The sequence below is a fragment of the Nycticebus coucang genome, chromosome 11 (genome assembly GCF_027406575.1).
Source record: "Nycticebus coucang isolate mNycCou1 chromosome 11, mNycCou1.pri, whole genome shotgun sequence".
Classification (NCBI taxonomy): domain Eukaryota; kingdom Metazoa; phylum Chordata; class Mammalia; order Primates; family Lorisidae; genus Nycticebus; species Nycticebus coucang.
The window spans coordinates 68,399,121-68,416,372 of NC_069790.1; the positions used below are offsets into that span (position 1 = coordinate 68,399,121).

The 17,252-nt window shown below is 37.1% G+C and overlaps 1 protein-coding gene across 1 annotated transcript in view; it reads left to right on the plus strand.

Moving 5' to 3' along the window:
- Positions 1-1,227: 1,227 nt before the first annotated feature.
- The window catches only part of PCLO (piccolo presynaptic cytomatrix protein), a 376,239-nt gene continuing 360,214 nt past the window's right edge, over positions 1,228-17,252 (plus strand). The window contains exons 1-2 of the mRNA XM_053609602.1: positions 1,228-1,789; positions 7,698-9,243. Coding sequence (XP_053465577.1) covers positions 1,533-1,789; positions 7,698-9,243 — 1,803 coding nt within the window. The 5' untranslated portion in view covers positions 1,228-1,532. The remainder of the gene's footprint in view (positions 1,790-7,697; positions 9,244-17,252) is intronic.

Below are 17,252 nucleotides of genomic sequence, written 5' to 3' on the forward strand. Positions count from 1 at the left end.
AGTTTATGCACTATCTTTGTAGGAATTCATCCAGTAATGCCACTTCATCTGACAACCAGCCATCTTTAAACGCAATCAATGCAGTCACAGATTTTTATAACTAAGCTGCTTTAGTTTCAGTACAACTGGGCGGGAAAATACCAAACTGCATAATGATTACAAAACTTGGAAGCTTACGTTCTGAACCCCTATTCGCTTTCAGTTATTTATTAATTCTCATTTGTTAGTATTTGATTTTCTTCACCTAAACAGTTGAGGCATTAATCTACACTGTAAGGAAAGGTAAGTAGCAAAATTGCATTTGTAGATCTAGGGTTGAATAACAGTCCCTTGTAAGAAATGTAATTGAATGAAAAGAAGGGTGTGTGTGTGTGTGTGTGTGTGTGTGTGTGTGTGTGTTTGGGGGTGGGAGGAAGTTAGCAGAGGGTGAGTCTGAAAAAGTTATCAGTTGCATCTCTTTTGTGAGCCAGTTGTACGAGTGTTAAGTTAATTTACTTTTTTGGCTCTTCTGTCCACATTTAAAAAAAAATAAAAATAAAAAATCAAAGTAGGGGGGATGAAATAATGTCAAAATTTCATACAACATTTTAGTATTTTACAATATGGATTTTACTACAGTACTCCAGGTCCACAATTTCCCATCATCCCTTACTTTTGCGTAGTCTCTTCAGGGAAGAACACAAGTTAGAAGCTTTCAAAACCCTAGCTGTTTACTGATGTATCATTTTAGTTAGTTTTAATCTAATTATCTAAAGTTCTAAGTAAGAAGGGCTACTCTTAGCTCCATTTGGTAAATTTGCCTTAAAGATATCATGGGGCCCCTCCTGATAATCTTCAGTTACTACAAGCCTTTCCCAGGATCTTTTAAAAACGCTCCCTTAGAAAAAATAAATAAATACAACTACAAATTCCAGGAGCCAAAGCTGGAAACAGGCATTTCCCCCTCCCCAGCAGTTGTTCCCTGCCGCACCCTCTTGAACCTAGTAAGCTAAACGCTGAGTTGCGGCATCCTAAAATACGCCTGAAAGAAACCACGGCTGTTTCCTCCGTTTTTTATTTGCACTTTCACTGGGCTCCTTTAAATCGGTGCTGCGCGTGAGGAAGGAGACAGCGCGACGCAGAACGGGGTGGGCGTGGGACGCGGGCATCACCTGTTCCGCGAGGCGCGTGCGCACTGCGAGGGCGCGGACGAGGGGGCGGGGCGCGGTGGGAGGGGCGGACGGCGCCCGGCTGGCACCGCTCAGATCTGCTTCTCCCCAGCTCGGGGCGCCGAGGCGGCGTCCGGGAGGCGTCTTCTGCAAAGGTTGCCTGGCGCTGTCCAACATGGAGGAGGCACCGGCCGCGGGCGTCACCTGCAAGCGGGACTAACCCCCGCCTGGCGTTCCCGGCGGCGGTGCCCGGTCCCGAGCACAGGGACTCGGCCGCCTGCACGCCCCGCGGGGACGCCGGCTCGGGTTGCTCCTCTGGCCGCGGGCTTCTCGACTGGGACGCAGCGCCAGAGGGAGCGCGGCGGCCCCGAGTCTCTCTGAACCATGGGCAACGAGGCGAGCTTGGAAGGGGAAGGGCTCCCCGAAGGGCTGGCGGCAGCGGCGGCGGCAGCGGCAGCCGGAGGAGGGGCTGGCGGGGCGGGGAGCCCCTTGCACACCGGGATCCCGGCCGGCATGGAGGCGGATCTGAGCCAGCTGAGTGAAGAGGAGAGGAGACAGATCGCCGCTGTCATGTCAAGGGCGCAGGGGCTGCCCAAGGGAAGCGTTCCTCCGGCCGCTACGGAGTCTCCTTCCATGCACAGGCACGCACAGCATGATGTATATGTCCGGGCATATATGTACAGCTTCTCGTGCACATATGTGCCAGCACGGCGGTACATATATGTCGCCTCCATTCATTTTATTCTCCCCAATGGGGTGGCGATAAAGAGATCATAAGCCTTTTGATGGGCGGAATAAAAATGGTGTATTGTGGAGTTTCTGGTGGGATAGTCAAAGGTTACATTCCTGGAACTGTGATTTTAGGTTGTGATTTTTGGCCTTTTGGAACCTTTTCCCTTTAGGATGGCGTGGAGTGACGCCCTCCAGTGTTTTACTAATCTGGAAGTCTTCCATTAATACAACACGGACGTGTGGGGAAATGGGTAGAGCTGGGTGTTGACCTGTCTCTGTTTAAACCTCCTCCTCGGGCATTTCGGGGTCTTTTTCTCCGTGAGTGATAGCGGAATATTTCTGTAACAATACCTTTAATCCTCCTGTAGGTGATCCGTCCTCCCTTCCCACCCCACGTCCATAGGAGAACTGAAGCTGCTTAGGTAGAAAGAATGGAATGAATACACCTTTTATATTCAACGAAGAGCCCTAAAATATGTTGTGGCATTAAACAGATGGTTTGGTCACAGCAGAGCAGGTGCTGTACATGTATTTCTGAATTAGCATATGCTATTTTTTAAACCACTGCTTTTTTGTATGCAAAAGTGGCTTTCAGTTTCTGGAAGAACATGTGAATTTGCATTACCTTAAGATTAATTTTCAATGCATCCTTTTAAAAACAAATCAATGACAACTGGCACAGGCAATTATAAGAGCTAATCTATAATATTAGCTCTTATAATTCCTTCTCTAACTCAGTTTTTCTTCATCCCAATAAATTAGTTGTTTTCTAATTAGGGTACTAAGAGGGTATAATCATTTTGCCTGCCCTGCCTTTATTATTGTAAACAAACCCTTTAACTTTGCACCCTCCAGCAGAGAGCACTTTTCTGTCCGTGGTTCTGAAACCATTCCTGCTTAATGACGACTGGAGGGAAGCCTACAATTTTCATTTGAAATATTGGCTATACGAAAGACCTAGATTCTTATCCTCTATTTAAAAAATATTTAAACTCATTTGCTATCACATAAGTATCTGCATATAATTTTGTCAAACAATTAAAATACTAAATTTAATGTAGGAGAAATGTACAATGTTTTATGGATCATGACAGTATTTTCACATAAAATCTTAAATGCTTAAGATCTATTAGGTAACAAATCCTATTTATCTTGACAGAAAATATGACTAATAGTGAAAACTATCTCCTTCATGTATGTCTCTCTGTTTTAAAACTAGTGTTATATCTGGCTATTTCTTTGGTAAATTTCTTTGGTAAATGCCTTTCTTATCCTTTACCAATTTATGATATATACTGTTTTTCTCTACTTTATGCAAACTTGAATTGGAAAAAATAGTATTCATTCACTAGGTTTTCATAGGATAATAGCAAGGTACAGTTCTTTCATTAACATTTTAGAAATGTATGCCAGTTCTTTTATAATTCTCAGAGGCACAAGCAACAGGTCTAGCATGCTGGTTACAAATACTAATAAGAAAAAGTGTGATCTTCAGTTTCTAGATTTCCAACTATTCTTTATGTTTAGACGGTGTTGAAAAATATTTCTAGCCCATAAGCCATTTGCTTCATGCGGTATTTCTATCAGTATCATTTTAAAGCTCTCTATCGATAATTTTGTTATGGTGGAATTCTTATTAATAGGTAATCTGTAGGCTAAATAGTGACTTATGATAGCATTACCCAAATACACAAAAAGAAACATTAAGTTTGATTTTTGCAACTTTCTTGTATTTTACTGAAAGATTTCTATAAGAGGTATTTCATTTTTGGAAAGTTGTTATTCCCATATGTGATAACCAAAGAAGCACTTGGTTTGACATGTAGACTTTTAGAGTTCTAATAACTTAAATATATTTAAGAAAGTATAATAAAATTATTTGAGGTTTCAAGCATTTAAAATGAATGAATTAAACATGGTAGGAATTTGTTTTTGTTTTGTAAGATAAAGATGGAAGCCCTAGGTTAATATCCTGCTGATTTTAATTAATTGATGGTAAATTACACATACTTCTCAACCAGTATGCCTCGGGTTCTTTACCTTTAAGTAAGGCTAATAATACCTGTCTTAACTGTCTTACAGTCCTTGTGAGGATCAATTAAAAATTGATGGGGATGTTGTTTTATTTTTAATTTAAAGGAACCCTACATATATAAAGATTGATAATATCTGTATCAGCAATGGATGACACTGCCATTGATGGCTGCAGAGAAGTTCTATGTTTAATTATACATTGTTATGAGTTATTTTGTTGCATTGATGTTGTTTGACATTTGGAAAATTCAGTGTGGTGTGCAAATCACCTCCTTTTCCCCCAACCAGGAGTCAGATGCCAGATTTCAGTGGCTGACTAGTTTTATGACCTTGAGTTAGTCTCTGCTTCTTTTGATACCTGTATCTTGGAACTTAAGAGAATAAATGAGCAGATAATTCATTTATATAAGTAATTTGTAAAAATGAACAGATATTCACAGATTTGCTTATATTTCTAATATTTTAACATTTTATGTGACTCAGCACAAAGTATCATTGTTACATCTAAAAAATAAAGTGTTAAATTTAAAAATATTTCATTACTCCAAAGAAAAGCTGCAGTTTCATATGTATTTACCTCATTTTAGCTGAAATATTTTTTCTGCTAACCTATGAAAGAAAATTTCAAATCTGGGGATGACAACAGAAAAATGAAAAAGGCAGAAAATATTAAACATGGGTAGTTACAAGCTAGAAGTATAAAACAGGTTGCAAATTAAATGTTCCTCAATTTCTTTTTTATTTCATTATAGACCCAGGGAAGAGCAATTTTATTACTTTTTCTCTTCATTGCATTTACTGTTAAGAGAAATATCATTATGTAGTATGTGATGGGCTTTCCTGAAAAACTTTTCTGATTAGTAGAATATTTTATTGTGCTATGAATTCTGGCTGCATTCTTTTCTTTAGTATTCCTTTGAGCCTCCCAACCTGACAGATAGCTGTACAATTGTTTTCTTATCCAAAGCAGTAGGCTAAGACCTGGTTATAAAATGAATATGGAATCTATCCATTTATATTCCATAAGGCCTATAGAAGAATTTAAAGCAAATAGAATAAAACATTAATCTAGAATGAAACAAAAACCTGATGTATTTATCTCTTGTTCACTCATTGTTAGTCATCCGTTTATTCATTAATTCATCAAACATTAATGCTTATCTACTAGTTGCCAGCCTTGGTTCTAGAGGTAGATGAGTGAAACACATTCTCTCTTTGGGAGTTCACAGTCTGGTATACAAGGCACAGATTGCATTTAAGTCACTTTTCAGTAGAAAAACTGCTATACCAAACAAAAAGTCACCAAAAGACCCACAGTTAACTAAGGCACTGTTTTATTTTTGTCTAGTATTAAGCCAATATCTTCTCTTAATGATTTTCTTTCTATTTTCATTCCAGATATCTCTGTCTTACATTTATTTACATAATAATAGCAGCTACAACTAAGTTCCAATTATGGGACTGTCTATATGGCTATGTAGGTATTTTCTGAAAGAAGGATTCCATAATATAGTTTACTTTATACTTACAGAAAGTACATGCAAATATAATTCCTGATGTTTATAATTATCAGGAATATTTGATATTCGTGAAGTTTGTTTTGTTTTGTACATATGTTAGAGTAAGGGAAATAATACTGTCACAAAACAATGGTTAAAATAAGGTTAATAATTTTTTCAAGAGAGGAAATTTTAAATTAGATTCCTAGGACTCTGTACATTGTCATCACTATAATATAGTGCCTAAGCACATGCCCTTCAAGGGGATGCTATTTAATTAAATGTATAGCATTTCTAGAATAATATCAAGATATGAAATACTGTACCTCTTGGAACATCTATTTTTGGTTGTTTAGTATGGCTCTCTTATCTTCATATGGAAAGGAACACATGGGAAGGCATGTAAGGAAACATTCAGAATGATTTTCCTCAAATGGAAATATGTAGCAATGCATTCTAAAAGATACCTTAGAACCGTTGGAATTATCAAGGGAGCAATTTTAATTCTGCTTAAGTTAGGGCTTCAAAGACATGGTAAAAGGTACATTTTTTTGAAGGCAATTGCCAAAACTCAGAATTCTATTTATCTTCTATTGGAAAATAGTTTTCTGCATACATTGCCATTAACAGATTAATTTCTTCTGAGTCTTTGGTACCTAGAAGTAATGCTTCTCTGCTTTCTACTGTACTTTAATCTTGATCTGTGTTCAAATTTCTATGAAATTAAGGACATTATGAAAATAATAATATGAATTATAGAGTATGACAAATAAATTTTTAACCTGGTCCATTATCGGGTAAATTTGGTAAGCCAGATTAGAACCTATAGAACTTTCTTGTGACCATCTCATATTTTAGGTGCTACTGAATTATCTTTATTCTTGTTTCTTTTAATTAAAGAAAAACATACCTTTTCAAAATTAAAAAACTACATAATTCTCCATAATTCTAACATGGAATATTCTTGTAGTTGTAACTTCATCAGTAATTCTAACATGGAATATTCTCGTAGTTGTAACTTCATCAGTAAAGAGTGGGTTATTATTCAATAAAACTTTTGGCATAAATATACATGTATATACATATATATATATGAAGTATATATTTAAATATATGTAAGATAAGAAATACCTATTTTAATTATTTAACCATGACATTTAAAATGGATCATGTTTCCAAAGCATTTTTAAAAAATATATCTTGTATATTTGTCTATGAATTAAGAGAAATCTTGAAAACTAATTACTTGTTACATTTTAATATCAACGCCAATGATAGGTAAAATTACTAATAACCTGTCGATGGCAAGAATAGATGGTGTAGCAAATACTGCATAATGAGATTATTTGTATTTTCTTCATCTGAAGGAAGTAACAGTACTTTTCAAAAGTGGGGTTTCAACCACACTAGCTTGTTACTTTTAGGATAACAGGATCTATTTCAAGATGCTTTAAGCATTTATTATTACTTTGCATAGAAATCTCAGATGAATAATTAGCTATTAAAAATAATTAACACTTGTCTTCTATAAGAAAGATGTAGTTGTTTCTCAAGAGTATCTAATAATTAAAGTAGACATTCTCATTCTATAAAAATTTAATAGGGATTATATGTGATGAATATTTTCTTTGTAGAAGGAATAAAATTAAATGGATTATTAATTTTCTTAGCATCCCTGAAAAGGCATCATGTAACCTAAATTATCAGAAGCTCCCCTTGAGTCACATCATGTGCTTTATTCTATTAATGTAAATTTTCAAAACAAAGTAAAAAGTTGCAGCAAACCGAATTTTAAAATGCATGTTTTTACTTCTCATTGCTTCTAGTGTTTGGGAGACTAACTTTCTTTGACCTTAACTCTTGGCTAAAAAGAGATACACTGTGTGAACATGTATATAAATGTTGTATGGCAATATGACATTGCATTGATTTATTAAGGTTTCAATTTAAACTTATGTTTAGTTAAGATTTTGAGTATGGCCAGATTTTATCAAGTATAAATGTAAATTATTATAACTTTTATAAAATCATATCTTAATTTTTATTACCAATAACAATTATTGCTTTTTCTTCATCTCCTTGTTGAAAATCTCTATAGATTTAAGGAAAGAAAGAAAAATAGTAAGAATTGTATGATCACACACATGATGCTACAAAAATGGGTTCTAGTTTGTATTTATACATTTATAATTTTGAGATATAAGAAAATAAAAGCTTTTTAATATACTTTTATTTGAGATAATTTCCATTATTTTCACATAATTTTTTTTTTAAATTCTTCTAGGAAACAAGAGTTGGACAGTAGTCATCCTCCAAAGCAACAACCAGGAAAACCACCAGACGCTGGGCGTCCAGCTCAGCCTGGCCTCAGTAAAAGTAGAACTACAGACACTTTTAGGTCAGAGCCGAAATTGCCTGGGAGGAGTCCTTCCACCATTAGTCTGAAAGAATCAAAGTCCAGAACTGATTTTAAGGAAGAGCACAAGTCGAGTATGATGCCTGGCTTCCTTTCAGACGTTAACCCTCTAAGTGCTGTCTCCTCTGTTGTAAATAAATTCAACCCATTTGATTTGATATCAGACTCTGAGGCATCCCAGGAGGAAACCACCAAGAAATCAAAAGTAGTTCAGAAGGAGCAAGGAAAACCTGAAGGAATCACGAAACCTCCATCACAACAACCATCACCCAAGCCAGCCCCTAAGCAGCAAGGACCAGTTAGGGACCCACTTCAGCAGGATGGCTCTCCCAAACCAGTATCTTCTCAGCAAGCAGAAAGAATTAAATCACAACCTCCAGGTACAGGAAAGCCAAGTCAGGGGCATGTCCCAGCTCCTCAGACAGACCAGGCAAAAGTGCCACTTCAGCGAGATGCAGCCAGGCCTCAGACTAAACAGTTAGACACAGTCAGAGGAGAATCAGTTACACCCTCACTGCAAAGCCCGTCCAAACCACCTCTTCAGCATGCAAGTCCTGGGAAACCTCCAGCCCAGCAGCCTGGACCTGAAAAATTACAACCTGGGGCTGCAAAGCAACCAGGGCTAACAAAACCTCTTACTCAACAGCCAGGGACAGTGAAGCCCCCAGTCCAGCTGCCAGGAACAGCAAAGCCTTCAGCTCAGCTTGTTGGGGCTGCAAAGCCTCCAGCTCAGCAGGCTGGGTCAGAGAAGGCTTCATCTCAGCAGCCTGGGCCAAAGTCTCTTGCTCAGCCTCCTGGGGTTGGAAAGACTCCAATACAACAGCCAGGGCCAGCAAAGCCTCCAGTGCAACAGCCGGGGCCACCAAAACCCCCAGCTCAGCAACCTGGGCCACAGTCTCCAGCTAAGCCACCTGGGCCTCCAAAGACTCCAGCCCAGCAGACTGGGACAGCAAAGGCTCTGGCTCAGCAGCCGGGGCCAGGAAAGCCTCCAGTTCAACAACCAGGCCCAGCGAAGCCTCCTGCTCAACAGCCTGGCCCAACAAAGACCCCTTCTCAACATCCTGGTCCAGCAAAAACCCCTTCTCAACAACCTGGCCCAACAAAGACCCCTTCTCAACAGCCTGGCCCAGCAAAGACCCCTTCTCAACAGCCTGGCCCAGCAAAACCCTCAGCTCGGCAATCTGCAGAGCCAATAAGCCAAATGGGAACTGGGAAACCTCTGCAGCCACCAACAACTTCTCCACCTGCAACACAGACTCCATTACAAGGCCTCCCTAAAACCATCTGTCCTCTTTGCAATACCACTGAACTTCTTTTGCATGTTCCAGAAAAGGCCAATTTTAACACATGCACTGAGTGTCAAACGACTGTCTGTAGCCTCTGTGGTTTTAACCCCAATCCTCATTTAACTGAGGTGAGTGCATTTATTCACTGAGTACATGCTGTTCAGCCACGTCATCATCTTCCACAAATGGTGTTTATTTGATCACTTATGTGACAGGCTCCTTCCTTCTGGCTTCTTCTTTCCTTTTTTATCCTTCTCTATGAATTGTGAATTAGAATTCATTTTTACATTTTCTCCAATTATAAGTCCAAAATATTGCCATAATTTCTGAAAATTTGGCATATGAAACAAAAATTGAAAGATGCTAGGCACCTACGTATTTCACTCTACGATCCACAGTATTTATCATTCAGTGTTTGGTCATATCACTTTAACTTTTAAATTGCTACTCTACCTACCAAAGTTTTGGTACTCATAATTAGGATTACATTTGTGTTAGGAAAAAAATGAACAGTATTTTCAAATTCTAAATACAATTTTAATGTAAAATTGACTACAGGTTTTTAATCTGCATCTCCCCTTTCCCCACCAGTAATTCTGAGGCTTGCTTCCCTCATTAGTTGAGAGTCAGTAATAACAGCATAGATCAGTTCACAGAATGGAAAAGTCATTGCAGCAAATTCAACAGTGATGGGCATCTTCTCAGAAGATCACAGTTTTTAATCTCTAAGGCTTATATCTGGATAATACTTCGTGACCCAGCAAATCATAAAGAGGCCAATAGTGACACAGATGAGTACAAGATTGTATACTCAGATTGAAGATAGAAACGTAATTCTCAGTAAGTCAACTAACTGTATCAATATTATGTCAGCACTTAAAGACCTGAATAAAGTGGCTTTTTAATATGTAAAGACCCAGGGGAGGGGGTTAGGTAGAAGGAATACAAAAACAAAAAACAATGAAAAACTCAGAAATTCTTTTAAGTTAAGGAATAAAATAGTGAAGATGGGATAATAACATCAAGAAAGAATAAAGAGGTTTAGGGTCTAAGAGGAAAAAGAAGAGGTTCATTTTTATAAGATACCCAATAGCTTCCACTGAATGAGAAGACGCAAAAATCATTTGGCCTATCTGGAGGACAACTGTTAGTGGGCAGTCTGTGCTTTATGTCTGCAAACAGCTCAGGAAGTAACTGACAGCAGGCAATGAAGGATTATGTGATTTAAATGTCGCAGAGAGATGAGGCTTGTGTACTGCTCTAATAAATGAAATCTATGTCATGATAATAACAAGAATGATGATCATAGGTAACTTAACGTTAATTTGGATATTTACCATGAAAAATACATATTTAAAATATGGCATTCTTTGGTTTTCTAAAGTATCTTTCACATTTTTAATAAAAGTCTTATTGAGGGCTTTAACTTTTTAGATAAATAAGTCTTTACTTATAAAATTGCAATCCATAAGAACATGCTGCTTTTGAATTATGGAGGAAATTATGTCCATAGATGGCTCTTTAAATTTTGGTAAAGATAACATTTCTGCCCATAGCATACTGTCTTGACAGGAGAGAAAAGTAATAATGACTTTACGTGATGATCATCTTATAAAATGTTTAGATTTATTGTGTGCTGGTGGCAATTTGTAAGGCAGAAATACTCTGTTGGAAATTTAAGCCAAATAGATTGTGTTTATATCTACTACATGGAGGACATATTATTTGGGTACCTACAATATGAAAGATATCCTGCTAGATGTTTGATGGGTTATAAAGATAACTACAGTGTAAATGTTGATCTCAAAATGATTAAAATGTAATAGATTAGATAATACTTGTGTAAGAAAATATGATGTGGGGCCAGATGATAAGAGCTGTGAGAGATGAGAACAAATATGGACTTCAGAGTAGAAAATGCTCATTTACAGTGAATGAGATTAAGGAAAACTTCATGGGAAAAATGACATTTGAACTAGGTATGTAAGGATGGATATCCTTTAAACAGAGAGAGAACATGAGAGAGGGGAATGATTGAGCCATCTCTTGGAGCCACAAAGTTACAGGGTATGTTTGGGGAATGAGGAATAAATCTAGTTTAGCTAGAGTGGTAGAGAAGAAGTGGTCAATGAGGTTGGAAATAGATAACATGGAACTTTTGAAAGACAGACTGCGTCATGTCTGTTATTTCATTTTCAAGAAACTCAGTAGACAGGTGCCTTCTGACTCACCCATGCAAGTTTCAGCTGGCTGGGCTTATCAGTGTTGCAGGGAAAGCTTCCTTTATTCTCATCTGCACAGATTTTTCATTTCTTGATTTTTGTGTATCTCAAAACTTTCACAATGACCCGTATGACAAAATTAAATATTTGTTAGATACGGAGTCTTACCCCAACCAGAAATAAGGGAAATGAAAGTTGCATGTAAAAAGAATCTGTTCTGTTTCTACAAAAGTAAGTCTGTATAGGACTTATTCACAGGAGTCTTTCGTATTTGTTTGATTAAAATTAAACTCCCATATAATTTTATGGGCATAAATTCTGTTCTCTCTATTTTGGAAATGAGGAGACTGGCATTCAGATGGTTACTATGTTTGTGTTAGTGGCCTAGATAATAAATTACTAAGCAGAATTTAAACCTTATCTTCTGATTCCAAACCAATTCTCTCATGGTAGGAGAAAGATAAAGTGCTATGGGGTCAAAGGAAGAAACTCTCAACTATCAGTGGGAGGCACTGGAGTTAGCTTCATGAAAGCAGAAGATTTGAGCTGGAGAAGTGCAGCTTAAATAAGAATTTGGGCACACATGATAGACATGGAGGGAGCTGGGGATGAGAAAGCAGGTAGAAGAGCTCACTAGCTGGGGAAAGAAAGGCAGCCCTTAACGACCAGGTGACCTTGGACAAGTTATTTATACTTTCTGTTATAATGACAGGAAAAATGACGTTCTTTGCTAGACACACCAAGTTATTAACAGCAAATTTTTATGAGGGATTATTTTCAAATATATTTTGTGCTTTTTGAAGTTGCAGTATATTGTAGCACAGATAATATTTTAAAGACAATTGGCCTTTAAAATTTACTTGTTGTTTTCTACATAGATACAATGTTGGCTTCTGAAGGAGCAATCTAAACACATTTTATCAACAGTATTAGTGATACCATTGTATTTTAACTTCTGTTTGCTTTTTTTTCCCCCATAAGGAAAAATTGTGATCAACCTTCTAATTCTTAACTCTAGAAAAGCACCTTTCCTCATCCTGTCCACCAACTTGGTCAGTTCCTCCAACTCCGAATTGTCTGAAGGTCAGAGTTGGGAAGGTGGAGCTTTACATAGAGCCTGCAACCTTCCGTTCCAGAGATGCAATTTGGGGGAAAACTATCACTTCTAAACTATCATATGAGAAAGTGACTCTCCCTACTTCTTTCGAAAAGGAAATAGCATTCTGGGTCAGTTTGCTCTCAAGTATTTAAATTGAGTAAACAGTTTTTTCCATGAAAAATAGGGACAGAGACTGGATATTTTTATCCTACAATTCATGTGAATTTATTTTTCAATGGGATGTTTATATGCAAGTGATTATCTACATTGTTACTTTTGTAGTTCATGGGTGAAACAGGACAATAGTTTCTTTCATCACTCACTGAAAAGACTAGAAGAATTTCTCTGGTATTTTTTATTGACACATCAGAATTAAGATTGTACTTGCTTGTGACCATCTTGACTCGTAAACAACTACCAGGTCTTGGGAGGAAGAACGAGAGAAGTAGCTACACTTAGCCACAAGCTTTAGGGAAGGGAACATGTTTACTCCCTTAAGTATAAATTCACCAACCTGCCCCCTACCCCTGCCACAGCCAAGCACCTTAAACAATCCAGACATCTATGCAGAGAGGATGCTTTAAATTAACTACTTTTTCCTGAGGCCGTCAAGATGTGTGCTATTCAAAACAAACCTTAAGAATCCACCAGCCCCAAGCCTAGATGTTTGATTCCTAGAGTCTCTATCTCTTCTTGCTGGCCCATTAATGGAATAAATCTCTATAATACAGGTGCTGTCTGTGGGCTTGCGTTCTAACACAGATACTGAACATTTGCTTTCTGATTAGTGACAAAAGCAATTTTATTGTTGTTTTTGCTGATTTGTCTCTTTTGGTGTGTAGCGTTGAGCAAGATCGATTTAGGGACAGATATTTAAAGGCATGTCCCTAATGTTTGATAATCCTCCCACTTGTAAGAAATTTTCTAAGGTAAGAAAAAAGACTTGTCATTTTTCAAGATGTTGATAACAAAGCAGATGTTAGTGATAAAAGTAGATTTAGATGGATCTTTTGTTTTCGTTATTAGTTTTTTTCAGTCATTATGGCCCATATATGAATCAGTCTTTTAGCTAAAATCAGATATTTTATTTAACAAAACAAGGGCATCTTTCAGGAGCTAAAAAATCCAAAATATGTATGTCAAAATCTCCTTGACTTGCATATAAACCTTTTTCTTTCATTAACAAAATGAAACAAGGCCAGGCGTGGTGGCTCACACCTGTAATCTTAGCACTTTGGGAGGCTAAGATGGGTGGATTGCTTGAGCTCAGGAGTTCAAGACCAGCCTGGGCAAGAGGAAGACCCCATCTGTACTAAAAATAGAAAAATTAGCTGGGTATTGTGCCGGATGCTTCTACTCCCAGGTACCTGGATGGCTAAGGCAAGGAGAATACTTGAGCCCAAGAGTTTGATGTTGTTAGCTGGGATGACACTCTAGCGTGCTACCCAAGGCAACACAGTGAGACTCTGTCTCAAGAAAAAATAAAATAAAAAATAAAACAAGAAATGACTGGAATTCTCCAGTTGGGTAAAATGGCTTAAATGGCCACCTCCTTTAGGTGAATAGACTCGCTGCTGCTTCTATTTCTAGTAAGAGAAGCCGGGCAGGAGGTAGAGAGATTGTTAAGAAGAGCTTCTGGGAAGATGGTAGAGCTATGCCAGATGTCAGGAGCTGGAGCCCGTGGAGAGAGGAAGCTGCAAGACACCCTGACGGTGGAAAACCTGAAAGGACTTTTAGAAAAGAGGATATTCTGGTTTTAGTTGTTTGCTGTTTTTAGTACAAAGGCCTTTGTCACCTCAAATTCTGAGCAAAAACTGCCACATGGTTCCTCTAAAAAAGGACTGAGCACACAAATGTTCATCTCTTCTCCCTTAAAGTCCCATTTTAAAAGAAAATTGAAAGTATAGTAGTTCCAGAAAGCACACCAGCATAAGTTGGAATTCCTAGAAGACAGGGAGGAAATGGGAAGGACAGAGAGCTGAGAAAACCACTGTACAAGTGGCTTAAACTTGGAATCATCAGACATGAAAAGCAGTAGTAGCAGTAGTGGGTTGTGGTTATTAATTGCAGAATAAATTAAAGAGCTGTAATTGAAACAAATAGGACAATTGGACTCTTTCCTAATCTCCACTGGGAAGACAGAATATAGCGAGAAGCTTTATTTTAGCCTTTCAAGCTAAAAACCAGAGAATGTTCTACAAATAAGGGGGGTGAGCTCTCTGAAGAAGGGCCCTTATGAGAAAAACAATGGCTTTCAAAAGAAGGGAAGTGGAGGTAATGTTCTTCTCCCGCAATGGAGTGTTTCAAAAAAGAAAAACGTTGTTCAGCAATGACTCAAATGCATTAAATCTGTTGTCATCAGAGTGAGGCTGTCCTTCTTTGGACACTGACCTTCTGTCATCCTGTGTCCTCTCATTCAAAGTAGAGAACTCATGGAAAGTCAGAACTGTCTAAAAACGGAAAAAAATAATCTGTCAATTACTTATACTAAATAATAGAGATACTCACTATAAATGAATGGATTGAAGAGCCTACTTAGACATTTTAGCAATCACACCACCTGAAGAACATAGATGATCTAATAGAAAAAAATTAAAACAAAACAACAAAAGCAACCAATCTTATAGGGAAAAGTTCATTCAGTGATCATAACTTTAAAAAAATCTTTTTTTTTTTTTTTTTTTTTTTGTGGATTTTGGCCAGGGCTGGGTTTGAACCTGTGCCACCTCTGGCATATGGGACTGGCACCCTACTCCTTTGAGCCACAGGCACCGCCCTTCTTTAAAAAAATCTTAACTATTACTGTGGAAGAATTAAGATGCTATTTTATCTATAATTACTACATTGTAATTTCAATGAACTGAATTGAGGGTAAATGTGAACCCAGTTAATGGTCTGAAAAACAAATGCTCTGAATTTTCCCAGATTGTAGAGCTATAAAACAAAAGAAAAAAATTATTCAGCTACTTAACTCAGCATATATTATGCTTCACACACATGCTAGACTCTGAGGATTTTGGAGTGAACAAAATCGACAAAGATCCTTCGCTTATGGAACATCTGTTCTAGTAAGGGTCACACAAAAACAAAACAGTACAGCAGATGGTATTATAACCATTATGGAGAGGTTTGCAGTATGTATCAGGAGAGGCGTTGGGATAGGCATGGGTGGTGGGTTTTCTCTCCCTCTCCCATTTTGGGATTAAAGTCTGGGAATTCATGAGTTACTCGGGAATCTAGAATTTTTAATGGTGATTAAAACTCTAATTGGCATATGTAGTCCCAAAAGAGGCTGTGTCAAGATGAGGGTGACAAGGAAGGAAGAGGGAAGGGACATAAGAAAGTGAATTATTCTAAGATGTCTTCACTCCTGCCTATGGTAATGTGGAGGTGAGGGAATGGACATTTTATGAAATCCAAATGATCTGGAGCTATACCTATTCCCCCAAATAGGTGATAATATAAGGTGGTTTTATATATATAAAAAAAAATCACCTTTCATAGCAAGGTGATACACAACATTTTAAGTCTATAGATGAAAAAGTAAAATCAAAACCTATTATTTAACGGTATAATGGCAACCACAAGAGAAACTAAAAGGAAAAGTTAATGCTGATTCTGGAAAGTAAGCCTTGGTTGATAATGAGGGAGGCTTTTACTTTTTAATCTTGTAAATTTGTGTAATAACTAAAAATTACACTGAGATCATTTGAAAACCATTCAAAGATTGGTTAAACAATTATGTGAAGGGATGGATAAAGGATTTATTATAGATTCTTGATTTTTACACCTTTACCCTTGGCATTCTACTTGGTGAAATGTCAAGAATTTTTTATTCTAAATAATAAAGACGATTTGAAATATCTTATGCCTATGATGCCAAGTTTGGCCAATTTTTTAAATTCATTCTTTGGTTGTCACAGCCACTCGTGCTTTAACTGGTCCCATGTTTTTACAGAAGTCAAAAAAGAGAAGTGAAAACCTTGATTCTAAGTAGGTTTTGGGAAGACAAAGGATACTGAGATTTTGCAGTCCTCATAATCCAAAAAGATATTATTCATGCTATTTAAAATGAGAATATTCTAATTATAACAAAAAGTATTTACCTTTTTAAAAAATAGTTTTCTAATGAAATTAAAGGAATGAAAGAATGCAGTCATTTAAAAATCTGTGTTTCTTAAATATGTATACAAACACCATATTTATATAGCTCTCGTCTTTGATGAGACCCAATTTGCACCATTTTCCTTATGATTTGGATATTCTCTGGAGTAATATATACGTGTGTGTGTATAAAAACCAAGAAATATAAAAGTATATACATACACACACTTCATGCTTTATAAATTTAATCATTCAACAAAAGTCTATTTCACTTTTATCTTTTAAACGACTAGAGATTTCAAGTGTCTTTTCACAGAGCCAGCTTTTATAATATCTAGGCAGCCTGTTATTATGTATTTTTACAACTGGTATGAAAATCTATATAGCTTGCTAAGAACAGATGTTCTGCTGTGAAAGCAGATAACCCATAGCTGACAAAATCATTTATTGGATCAGTAAACTGAATATAGTGATGAGTTAACTTGCTCATTGTTTATATCCCTTGAGAAAATACAGGTATCTAACATTCTCCCCTATTCTGTATCTTAAGTAATATGAGCTCCTATTTACAAACATTTCAAAGGTATTACATTGATTATAGAGATATTTGTAATGGTTTTCCTTATAGTAATAACAATATTAAATCAATCAATAAGGCATCAAACACCTGGGTTCTGGTCCTAGCTTTACCCTTACGCACATGTATTCTTGC